Genomic DNA, 13279 nt, shown 5'->3' with positions numbered 1-13279 from the left:
TTTTCATTAATGTTAATGTAAAAATTTTTAATTTTGCACCAAAAGGAACTTAGAAAACTTACCTAACCTTATTATAACAAGCGCAATTTATTTTAGCTTAACACAACCAAATAAATTTTAGATTTGTTTACAATAATTTAATACTAAACAAACACAGTGAAATATATATTTTTAGTTAGGTTCAGAATGATTTTGGCGAAATTATTGCATACACAAATTTTCACTTGTCCTATATGGCAAGATGAGCGTTGCTATTTAAACCAAGATCGCAAGTTCTGCCTATTCGGCACGACATATATATATATATATATATATATATATATATATATATATATATATATATATATATATAGATGGGGTCCACCACCGGTGAACCCATAGCCTCGGAGAAGTGGATTAAAGGCTTCAAGGAAGAATATTTGGATTTCTTCCTGAAGCCGTTTGAATATTTCACTTCCCCTACCACCCCATCTTTTCATTCTTTTTTACCAATAGGAATATTTTATTACATAATATGGTACAGCAGATTTAAGAGATACATTGTTGATACAAAGATGACACATACAGTACATGAGATGTGACAGATATATGTCTAGTACATATTGTTACTTGTCACTGATAATAATGTGAAAATCTCGTCCAGCTCTTCAGAGCTGGGAGGCGTGCCCAAAATACAGCAGGAATTACCCCTCTGAACAGCCGCAATGATTCGCTGGAACAGAAAACTAGCTGCCCTGGTATCCCTAGTTACCATGATGAGTCTTTTGCCTAGCTCCTTAAAGAACTTAGATGCACTCTTTCCCCATGAGCCAAGGGTCTCTGAGCCTGTGGGAACAAACATATAATGATGGGCAAGTTCTCCACATTTTCTAGACTTTTGGGATTCCCTGAAGCTGGCGGCTGCCCCTCCTTCCTCCCTGGTGTATTGGAGATAGGTATCAGCCAAGGTAGATGCACATGTGTGGTCCCACACCACTTGCTTACCGTGTGTCAAGGCTTGAAGGGTGATACCATCGGGACGCTTCTGGCTGCCATCAGATCTGTATAGTTGGGGTGGCTCCCTTACTGTTGGGTATCCAGCTGTTGTGAGGCTCCTCTTGATAGTGTTATTAACCTCATGTCTTGCAGTCTTTCCCTCGGATTTACGGCACACAAGACCATGATACCTGAATCGGTTTCCTGCTTCACTGCCACAAGTACACCTGTGTTTGGTGAGAATAGGGGCGGCAAGTCGAAGGGCAGCACCAATGCGGTTGGTCTGTGGGTCGAGGCGTGTGCCAAGGATGGAGTTGGGAACAGCCAACAGAAAATGCCCTGCATGAGGAGCTCTCACTGCCAGGAGGCGAGCTCTATCCTTCCCTGACACACTCTGAAGCTATGTTCTCCACTATTGGGCCATCCCAGTGAGACTGTAGTTGTTGGGGGGAGCAGATCTGGTTTCAGAGCCCTTTAGATTATATATATATATATATATATATATATATATATATATATATATATATATATATATATATATATATATATATATATATACATATTATATATATGTCGTGCCGAATAGGCAGAATTTGAGATCTTGGCTTAAATAGCAACGTTCATCTTGCCATATAGGACAAGTGAAAATTTGTGTATGCAATAATTTCGCCAAAATTATTCTGAACCTAACGAAAAAAATATATTTCACTGTGTTTGTTTAGTATTAAATTATTGTAAACAAATCTAAAATACATTTAGTTGGGTTAGGCTAAAATAAATTGTTCTTGTTATAATAAGGTTAGGTAAGTTTTCTAAGATTCTTTTGGAGCAAAATTAAAATTTTTTACATTAACATTAATGAAAAATATATATCTTTAAGCGTATAAGAGAAAATTTTAGAAAGGACTTAATTTTAAATGAGTTCTTGCTAATTGACCAGTTTTACATATTCGGCACGACATATTATATATATATATATATATATATATATATATATATATATATATATATATATATATATATATATATAATAGGGAGATACCACCTCTGGAACTGAGTTGGGGACCCTCATCCTTGGAGAAAAGAATAAAGAATAACTTGCTTCAGGGAGAACTCAAGGTTCTCCCTGAAACTGTTTGAATATTGTTTTCTCCTACCACCCCCTATATTTTATATTCTGTGGGAGCTTTATTTAAAGACAAAATACATTGACAAAAATACAATAGGGAGTAGCACAACATAGATAATAACTCAGAGCTACATCTCGAATACTTCATGCAGCTCCCCAGCGGTGGGCCGCGTGCCCAGAATGCTGCAGGCATTTTCCCTTTGGATTACAGCACTGAGTTTCTGAAAGAGGAAGTTGGCTACCCTGTGGTCCTTGGTTTCTATGATGAGTTTTTCACCCAGCTCTTTGAGGAACTTTAGAAAACACTTGCCCCACGCTCCAAGGGTCCCCGACCCTATTGGGATGAAGTGTATATCAAATGGAAGGCCTTCATATTTGCGGATCTTCTGGGTCTCTCTGTGGCTGGCGGCTCCACTCCCCTTCAGCTAGGGAGTATGGCAAGTAGGTGTCTGCCAGTGTGGCTGCACAGGTGTAGTCCCAGGCAATCTGCTTACCATTGACCTCCTCATGTCTAGCATACTTCCCTTCTGATGTGTGACACACGAGACCATGAAGTCCGAATTGATCAGCTTTCGCCCTGCCGTAAATACACCTATGTTTGGTGAGGATGGGGGCGGCTAGGCGAAGAGCAACACCAATCTGAATGGCCTGTGGGTCGAGTCTAGTGCCCAGGGAGGAAGTGGGAACAGCTAGGAAATCTGAGTGTGGTGCCTTCACTGTTAGGAGACGAGCTTTGTCCTTTCCTGAAGCGTTGGTGAGCATTGTGTTGGCGCTTTTTTCCATGATCGGTTTGTCCCAGTGGGACCGTTTGTGCTCTTTGGGAGGAGCTGGTCTACTGGAGGAGTCTGCAGGCATGTCCCACCGTACGGCTGCTTCAATGAACCTGGGATCTTGAGCTCCTACCGCGTCTCTCAAGCGTTCGTGACAATCTTCTTGATTAATCCACTGGAAGCCAAAGACGAAGACAGAAATGTAGGTAAAGCAACCTGCGTTGCTTTGCGCATCCCTATGCCTTCCAGTCGCACTGGGAGGGTTGCTTGATCCCATTGCTGATCTTCCAGTGACAGATTCAGTCCTTTCTTAAAGACTTATCACAGGAGTGAGTCATATTCGTTGAGGGTTGGGTTGTCAGAAGAGGGTCCACACCTCAGCAAGTGAGTCTTGGTAGAGTTAGACACTTTGTGAGGAGATACAGTCCATCATGGGCATCAAGATCGCTTATTCTCACCTCCATTATATTTGCATATATATATATATATATATATATATATATATATATATATATATATATATATATATATATATATATATGTCGTGCCGAATAGGCAGAACTTGCGATCTTGGCTTAAATAGCAACGTTCATCTTGCCATATAGGACAAGTGAAAATTTGTGTATGCAATAATTTCGCCAAAATCATTCTGAATCTAACGAAAAAAATATGTTTCGTTGTGTTTCTTTATTATTAAATTATTGTAAACAAATCTAATATATATATATTCGGGTTAGGCTAAAATAAATTGTTCTTGTTATGATAAGGTTAGGTAAGTTTTCTAAGATTCTTCTGGTGCAAAACTAAAAATTTTTACATTAACATTAATGAAAAAAATATATCTTTAAACGTATAAGAGAAAATTTTAGAAAGGACTTAATTTTAAATGAGTTCTTGCTAATTGACCAGTTTTACATATTCGGCACGACATATATATATATATATATATATATATATATATATATATATATATATATATATATATATATATATATATATATTTCGTGTATAGGGCAAGGAGGAATAACATCTTGTAGGAGTGAGGAAGAGCCAGTTGTGAGTGTGGGGGAAGTTCGTGAGGCAGTAGGTAAAATGAAAGGGGGTAAGGCAGCCGGGATTGATGGGATAAAGATAGAAATGTTAAAAGCAGGTGGGGATATAGTTTTGGAGTGGTTGGTGCAATTGTTTAATAAATGTATGGAAGAGGGTAAGGTACCTAGGGATTGGCAGAGAGCATGCATAGTTCCTTTGTATAAAGGCAAAGGGGATAAAAGAGAGTGCAAAAATTATAGGGGGATAAGTCTGTTGAGTGTACCTGGTAAAGTGTATGGTAGAGTTATAATTGAAAGAATTAAGAGTAAGACGGAGAATAGGATAGCAGATGAACAAGGAGGCTTTAGGAAAGGTAGGGGGTGTGTGGACCAGGTGTTTACAGTGAAACATATAAGTGAACAGTATTTAGATAAGGCTAAAGAGGTCTTTGTGGCATTTATGGATTTGGAAAAGGCGTATGACAGGGTGGATAGGGGGGCAATGTGGCAGATGTTGCAAGTGTATGGTGTAGGAGGTAGGTAGACAAAGAACTATGTATGATATATATATATATATATATATATATATGTGTGGTGTGATATAATGCAGAGAATTCGTAGTTTGGAAGTTAGGAGGAGGTGCGGGATTACCAAAACTGTTGTCCAGAGGGCTGAGGAAGGGTTGTTGAGGTGGTTCGGACATGTAGAGAGAATGGAGCGAAACAGAATGACTTCAAGAGTGTATCAGTCTGTAGTGGAAGGAAGGCGGGGTAGGGGTCGGCCTAGGAAGGGTTGGAGGGAGGGGGTAAAGGAGGTTTTGTGTGCGAGGGGCTTGGACTTCCAGCAGGCATGCTTGAGCGTGTTTGATAGGAGTGAATGGAGACACTGGCAAGACAGTGATGTAGTGAATGATGGTGAAAGTTTTTCTTTTTCGGGCCACTCTGCCTTGGTGGGAATCGGCCAGTGTGATAAAATATATATATATATATATATATATATATATATATATATATATATATATATATATATATATATATATATATATATATATATATATATATATATATATATATATATATATATATATATATATAACCACTGTGGAAAAAATAGTAGAATTCCAAGCGCTTTCGTGATTTCTCACATTATCAAGGAACTATAAAAATAAAAAGTTAATAGGAAGGCATATAAGGACGAGACTACACCTTTTCTAGATGTTTTAATTAATAAAGGGAACCATATTTTTAAATTTAAAATTTACAGAAAACCAACAAATAACTGTTCCTATGTACACTGTTATTTTTCACATCAAGATGAACCTAAACTGTCTGTATTCTCATCAGTGTTTTTGAGAGTTTTACGTATTTGCAGCCCAGAAATCATAGATGAAGAAATTTCAAAAACTTATGAAATATCTAATGATCTAAAATACCCTAGAAACTTAGTTGATAACTCTTTTAAAATTGTTAGAAATACCTTCTACAATACGAAGGGACAACCAACCTTATTCAACTAAAAATATGTTAGGTAAAAGGACACAAGTGCAACTAATCTGACATTTTATTGTGGCAATGTTTCGCTCTCCAGGAGCTTTATCAATGTCTTGACAAAGCTCCTGGAGAGCGAAACGTTGCCAGAATAAAATGTCACATTAGTTGCACTTGTGTCCTTATACTTATCATGTTGTCGGTAATTCTACCAACATTATTACAAATATGTTGGTTCTCCCTTACCATGAAAAATTGGTTGATATGCCTTCTCTACTTAAGAATTTTAATATCAAAGTTGTATTTAAAAATCTTGATACAGTTAAAAAACTTTTGATAAGAAATTCCCTCAGAAATACTGACGGATGTGTCTATAAGATTCCTTGTAAAATATATGATTAAGTTTATTACGATCAAACTGGTAAAAGTCTCAAACTAAGATTAACACAACATAAATATAACATCATAACTGGACAAGATCCTAATGCTCTATTTATGTGAGAGATTTTAACCATCCAGTTGATTTTCATAAAGTTGAGAAAGTTGCATTAAGCAAGTCCATGATCGACAGAAATATAAATGAATCTTGTTTCATGAAAAGTAGTTATGAAAATAATATGAATATTTCTTTTGGGTTATACAAATTGGATTCATTTATAATTAATAAAATTTGGGAAGAATTTAAGATACATTAGACAAGTTAATATTAGGGTGGAATTTAAAATACATTAAAGAATTTTTTTTTTGGGTAGAATATAAGCTGTATTTCATGGATCACCTAACTACCTACATACATCATAAAAGGTCAGGTGTTGTTGTGGGTGGCAGTGAGGTGTAGTCTCGTCCTTATATGCCTTCCTGTTAACCTTTTATTTTATAGTTCCTTGATAATGTGAGAAGTCTCGAAAGAGCATGGCATTCTTCTATTTTTTCACAATGGGTGTTCTGCATATTGTGATATCACCTGTTTACTGTGATCATGTATATAATGTCGTGCCTAGTAGGTCAAACTGGTCAATTAGCAAGAACTCGTATAAAATTAAGTCCTTTCTAAAATTTTCTCATATACGTTTAAAGATATATTTTTTTCATTAATGTTAATGTAAAAATTTAAAATTTTACACCACAAGAACCTTAGAAAACTTACCTAACCTTATTATAACAAGCCCCCCCCCACACACACACCTCAGGTTGGACGGGAGGTTCGAACCGTGGTCCCTAGATTGACAGGTCCAGCTCTCTAACACTTCGGCTACTGGGCTGCGGGAAAAGTTCAGTTGGGTTACTGTTGCTGCCTCTGAGGGAAACATGGACAGAAGTACTGCTTGCTAATCTTTCCTATTTAGAAGCCTCGTAGCCGAAGCAGTAAAGCGCTGGGCCTGTCAGTATGTGTGTGTGTATGTACTCTCCTATATGTACTAACTTATATGTGAGTGCAGGGGTCGAGTCATGTGTGTGCCTGAGAGTGACGTAGCAAGGCCATTACCATCAGATATATGCTGGCGGTAATACCAGTTGCTGGTCAGCCTTATCTTATCAGATAGGACACGTAGCCGAGGTGCTGTTAATCACTGTATACACAACTACTTAACAGATACTGCGTCATACCTTTGTGTAGGTGAGTGTGTCACACCTGTGTGTATGTGTGTCGCCTTTGTGTGTGTCATATCTCTGTGTATGTGTGTGACACCTCTGCATCACACTGCCATCTTTCTAGACAGGACTGCGATAAAAGACACTCCTGTCTAGCAACTTCTGTTTGAACATTTCACTGCCCACCAAGTATCAGAAATTTCAAAAACCCTTTAATTATACACATTGTCTGCATTATATTGTTTATCATAGTCTTCATGAACAATCATGATGTTCGTAATAATGAAACACAGGTGTCGCCCGTCTTTATTTGACTCCTTTGGTCTCTGTCTCCATATTCTTATTTCCATCAGTCTGCCTCCCTTCTCCTTCCATCCTCTTCCTTATTATCCTCTTCCTCTCCGCCTTGTAAGATCCTGGTGGTCCGAGTGTGTCACTTTCACCTTACATTCCCATAGTCTCACATCTTGTTTTTGGCCACCTGCTGCCTCATCCTTCAGCATTTTCATTTACACATAGATTCTACAAAGCTCCAAAGTCGTCAATGGTGTTTGATGCGTATTTTTTTTTTCGCGATAGCGTGATCTGGTGACGCTTTCCGGAGACAACTAATACTTTCACTTGGGAGTTACAAGCACTTTTTGGCTACTATTATTTTCGTTACTTCTGTCTGCTTTTTTCTTTGTAGTCTCAGGTTACCTAAGTTCTTTACAAGTTCTTCAGAGATTTGGCTTTTTGCATCCCATTTTCCTTCACATTCAACACTGAATGTATCGCTTCTTCAGCAGGTACAACAATATCACATTTTGCTGACATTCTGGTGTTAGGACAGTGAACTTACGCGCTTTGTAATTCCAGTCTCCAGCAGGTCTTTATGCTTTACCAACTGTCTTCCAGTACTGTCTTAGCACATTCAGTGTTTATATTAGCGTTGATGAACCACAAACTGTTTTTAATCAAACCATGATTTCGTTTCTGGCCAACCTTCCATCGTCTCGGATGTGGGAAAATGATACGAGCGCTACTGTGTATCGGATACACAACTCTCACACTTGGACATGTCATGGAGAGATGCCTGGTGCCTGCCTCTCTGCCAGAATTGTTGGGTCTTGCTGAATATCTAAGATCTTTTAATTGATTCTCTTGTTTAGCAAAGGATACGTAGACTCATCTTCGACGTTTTTTTTAACTCACTGATGCTCTCTCTCTGGCTTCCATCTTCCCTGTAAATGCCTCCTTTAACGCAGATGCTGGCAATAATTTATTAATCAAGACTAACTTATTACTCTAAATTTAACTTTTATCTTTCATACATAGTCACCCCTTTCACACTTGTTACCTCAGACGTCAGGATCCCTCCTTCGTGCCCATGTATGATCCGCAAAAGTTTAGCTTTTTTAAATAATAATAATAATAATAATAATAATAATAATAATAATAATAATAATAATAATAATAATAATAATAATAATGGTTCAAAATTTTACAGATTAGGTTCGGAGTCTCATTAATGAGGTTACGTCGTTGGGTCAACTGAACTGTAAGTATTCAGAGATTATAACATAACTTAATTTGAAAAAAATAATGATAATGGGAGAGTTAACGTAGCTAGTCTGGTGCTGCACTTCCAAGCCTTTTGTTCTTAAAATAACAACAGTAGTAAGTTTCCCCAATTTAATATCTTCCACGTGCTGTATGACCCCCTACAGGTTGAATGCTTCCAATACTACTATTACTACTACTACTACTAATATGCATGACGCACTAAGCATTGTAAAATATTAATTACGATCATTTACTAGCACTTTACATACCTAAACTGACAAAGTGATCATTTCCTCACAGGTGAGAGTGAGGGAGGTCATTTGTGAGAGCACACCTGTCCCAGAAGCTGGAGCTCTATGGGCTGGAGACGAATGTATCGCATTTTCGTGGACACGTTTAGAACCAAGAAGAGGAAGAAGAAGATGAGGCCCATTAAAAACGAAGATGAGGCAACACTGGGAGGTGCAAATATGGAGAATAAAGTTTCGGATACTGTTGCTGACAATCGTATCAAGACGAGTCAGGGTAAAGAACGAGCTAAGGAACACACCAAGAAGACTAAAGTTAATGATAAATTCGCCAAGAGTCATCCCGGAAAGAGTAAAGTTCCAGATACTATTGCTAAAGATCATACCGAAAAGAGTCAAGGCAGTGATAACTTTGCTGAAGATTACACCATGGAGAGTAAAGTTTCTGATAAGTTTGCTAAAAGTCACACCGAAGAGAGTAAAGTTTCACTCATCATTGCTACAGGTCTCCAGGAAAGTCGGACTACCAATAACATTGTAAAAGGTCGTACAGAAAGTGAGGTTTGCAACACAGCAGTTCATCTGTGCAAGAGTGTGCTAAGAAGTGACAGCGCCGCTAGCAACACACACAACCTACAACAATCCTCTTGCCGCTTCGAACCTGAGGATAATGTCTTTAAGGAAGAGAGGACCGAGAGGACCCCGCGTCAACGGCACAAGGCGACATCCGACCCACCTTTAGGCACTGAAGCACAAGATAACGGGGACGATTTATCGGTTAAATCTGAGGATAAAAAACGACTTTCTTCCGTTACAGTTCAGCGTTGCAGTCAATCATGGCCTCAGAGAAACATGAGTGAATGTGCATTGACGTCAGAATGTATTCTCGAAATGGATGAAACTCCTTCAAGAGCCGCATCTGGCCCGAAAACAAGTAAAAAGGTATTAACTTATTTAGAAAACTGCGAGAGTTCCGAGGCTCAAGATCTCTTTCCGAACATGAAGAGAATCCGGCATCGAGGTCGCGGTAACACCTCATCACACATCACTGTCAAATATACCAAGGTTTATGGCGAGAGTGATGGAGCTTACAGGAACGACTCGACACCCAGAGGCCTGGTCTTTATAAGTAACTTCTCCAAGTTTAAAGATAATAAACACCCTGAGCGAGAAGGTTCTGAGATAGACTACGAGAACCTGCTGAACCTCTTCCAGCAGATGGGTTATGGTTACAGCCACCGCATGAACACTTACTGTCTAACAGGCTACATCACCAAACAAGAATTTATGGACAAAATTTTAAAGTTCAGTCGCGAAAGGAAACACGAGGTATTGTGTTCTTGTGTTGTCATCATCATGAGTCACGGCTCTGGACCCAAGACTTTTCTCACCTCAGATAACCAGGAAGTGGATCTTATGGAAGTGTATCGCATCTTCGACAATATTCACTGCAAACTACTGAAAGGAAAACCGAAGATATTTATACTGCAGTTTTGTCGGAACTTTCCAAATGAGTTATCTGATATAACAGTACGGAGGCATATAAACAATGATTATGATCTTTTGCAAATTATCCGCGAAGAAGTTCGTAAAGCTGTGCAGAAGCTGCAGCCACACAGCCAGGGGGACGCAGCAACTGCAGATATCGATCCAAAAAGTCCATTTTACTTAGCAATCGAGGAAATAAGTAGAAATGCCTCGGTTTCTTCTCTGTGTTCTTTTCCCGATGTAAACATATCTCATGTGACAGATGAAAGAGAGAGTGAAGAACCTTCAGAAGCACAACATTACGGGGACGATGTGTTCTACCACACTGACACTCGGAACTTACCAGCAGTGCCACGAGAGGGCATCCAGAGATATTCAGACATGTATTCAATATTCTCCACATCCCCAGGAGAACTCTCTCATCGGGACCCTCACAAGGGATCGTTGCTCATCCAGGCGATATGTTACGTCTTCGCCGAATCTGCCTACCAGGATGAGATCGACATTCTCGTCAGGAAAGTCTCCACATACATGACGAAGACATTACAGAAGGACGATCCCATCACAGTTCCCCGCCAGACGTGCGAGAGGACCAACAACGGACTTGATAAGTCCTTCTACTTCAACCCAGAAAAGATACCCTTTTGCAGACATGTTACCATCTGAGAAAGGTCGAGTAGAATTTAGGCAGAGATTTTCCCCTTGTCCGAAGCAATTACCATACATGTGAAATTCAAACACCATTTCCTGTAGAAAATAGTTTATATTAAGTGGCAGATCGTCTCGGTATACACCAAGATAAAATCGATGTCAAACACAAAAGTAATATGTGATATATCATGTTAAAGAAGACTTTTTACTTATTCTATGATGCATTGTTCATAACACTGGGTAAACCTCTCTTGGGTATATTAATTATAACAGGTTATATGGTATACAGATTTAATGGAGTTAAAAGGAAAGATTTTCTTTTATGGTCGGTTCATTCACCTTCATCGGGATCTGCAAAATGTTATATTGCTTTATAATGCAACATATATATATATATATATTTTGTAAATTAAAGTAACGAAAGTTCGCGTAGCCATAGGAACTAGTGCTAAGACCAGCACTGGTGCTGATCTTAACACTGAAAGACCCTAACTGGGGACACTCGGCAAGTATTCTACATAAGACAAAAAAAAAAAAAACTTCTGGATCCGAGCTCACCAACTTGCAAACTGCGACTCGGGACCTGAAGCACAGAGACTGTCTCACCACACAACCTCAGAAAACATCAGAAATTATTATCTCGAAATAATGCCTTGTGAACAGAGTTGCACAGAGTTGAGAGATGCATGTTCCGGCTCACCAACGGAAACATATATTACCAAAACACAGATTCTATATGACATGAACAGAGGAAACCCGTGTTCTCCCAGAGAGAGCAGAGAGACGTTGCCTGGGTGAGTACCAGCCAGAGGTGGTACTCGAGTCTCTAGACATACCTGGTGCTTGCATATACACTGTTGTAGTCGCAGTTTGGAATTTGGTGAGCTCGGATACAGAAGTTTTTTTTTTTTTGTCTTATGTAGAATACTTGCCGAGTGTCCCCAGTTAGGGTCTTTTTTTAGTCTTGACGCTGTGCTGCTGACGGCTGCTGGGTGCATTTTGCTGTTATTATTAAAGATTAGCTGGTATTCTCCCGGCCCGGGCCTTTTCCAAGTGGTGGCCCGGCCTTGGCTCCCTCTTCAGGGAGTGTCTGAGACCTAAGTCTCCCATGGGAGGAGGCACAAGTACCTCCTCATCTTTGGGACCAACTGTCCCCAGGCCTAGCCACAAGCTAGGCCTCTCTGGTCTGCAATCCCCGCCCCAAGGGGGCTAATGGGAATGACAGTCTTATGAGCTAAAGGCTCGGGCTCAGGCACCTACCCTACCCTAGAAGGGTTAGGCATGGTATCGATGGGTAAGTATCCATTTTGCTGTTTCTGGCGAACTGGTGATCCTGTTGTTCAAGGAAGCATAGGTCAGAAGTCAGTTTATCTAGGAACTCGTTTTCTCAGTCACATTCAAAATTAAATCTACCGAGCACATGTACACATAAACACATACATTACTCTTGTACTTTTGAGTATATTTCATTACAGTAACGAACCAGATGGATCAGTTTCTTTGAGAGTATTTTTGTGTACATTATCATAAGCAGAGTACTGATAGTACAGTTAATTTGAATGTACAGATGTATAGGAATCTATCTTCATTATTTCTAAAGTTTACGTTTAACTGTAAATATTAACCCACTTAGACAGCTTTTTGTTAATAAAATTCTCAAACTTTTACTTGGTTTGTATTCATCCAGTTGTGATGCCAGAACGCTGTAACAAACCCAGTACGATACACGATAATTGGTTGTGGACGCGGAGGAACGAAATGTTACAAAACCAGCGACAGACTTGCGGCTACACGGAAAGTAATGTTGACCTTCTAGTGATCTCTGGTAGATATCTATGATAATAGATGTCGTATTTTGTAACAAAGGTCAGAAATTGTGTTAAGACCAGCACACTATAATGGTGTTAAGACCAACACACTGTAATGGTGTTAAGACCAACACACTGTAATGGTGTTAAGACCAGCACACTATAATGGTGTTAAGACCAACACACTGTAATGGTGTTAAGACCAACACACTATAATGGTGTTAAGACCAGTACACTACAATGGTGTTAAGACCAGTACACTGCAATGGTGTTAAGACCAGTACACTGTAAACACACTAATGGTGTTAAGACAATGCAATGGTGTTAAGACCAGTACACTGCAATGGTGTTAAGACCAGTACACTGCAATGGTGTTAAGACCAGTACACTGCAATGGTGTTAAGACCAGTACACTGCAATGGTGTTAAGACCAGTACACTGCAATGGTGTTAAGACCAGTACACTGCAATGGTGTTAAGACCAGCACACTGCAATGGTGTTAAGACCAGTACACTGCAATGGTGTTAAGACCAGTACACTGCAATGGTGTTAAG

The 13279-nt window shown here is 39.2% G+C and overlaps 1 protein-coding gene across 1 annotated transcript in view; it reads left to right on the top strand.

Moving 5' to 3' along the window:
* Positions 1-11375, top strand: part of LOC128692338 (caspase Dronc) — a 22857-nt gene extending 11482 nt beyond the window's left edge. Inside the window, exons 2-3 of the mRNA XM_053781461.2 lie at positions 8475-8525; positions 8831-11375. Coding sequence (XP_053637436.1) covers positions 8887-10932 — 2046 coding nt within the window. The 5' untranslated portion in view covers positions 8475-8525; positions 8831-8886 and the 3' untranslated portion in view covers positions 10933-11375. The remainder of the gene's footprint in view (positions 1-8474; positions 8526-8830) is intronic.
* Positions 11376-13279: the final 1904 nt, after the last annotated feature.

Source organism: Cherax quadricarinatus, chromosome 6 (assembly GCF_038502225.1).
Source record: "Cherax quadricarinatus isolate ZL_2023a chromosome 6, ASM3850222v1, whole genome shotgun sequence".
NCBI lineage: Eukaryota > Metazoa > Arthropoda > Malacostraca > Decapoda > Parastacidae > Cherax > Cherax quadricarinatus.
This window is presented reverse-complemented; position numbering and strand designations above follow the sequence as displayed.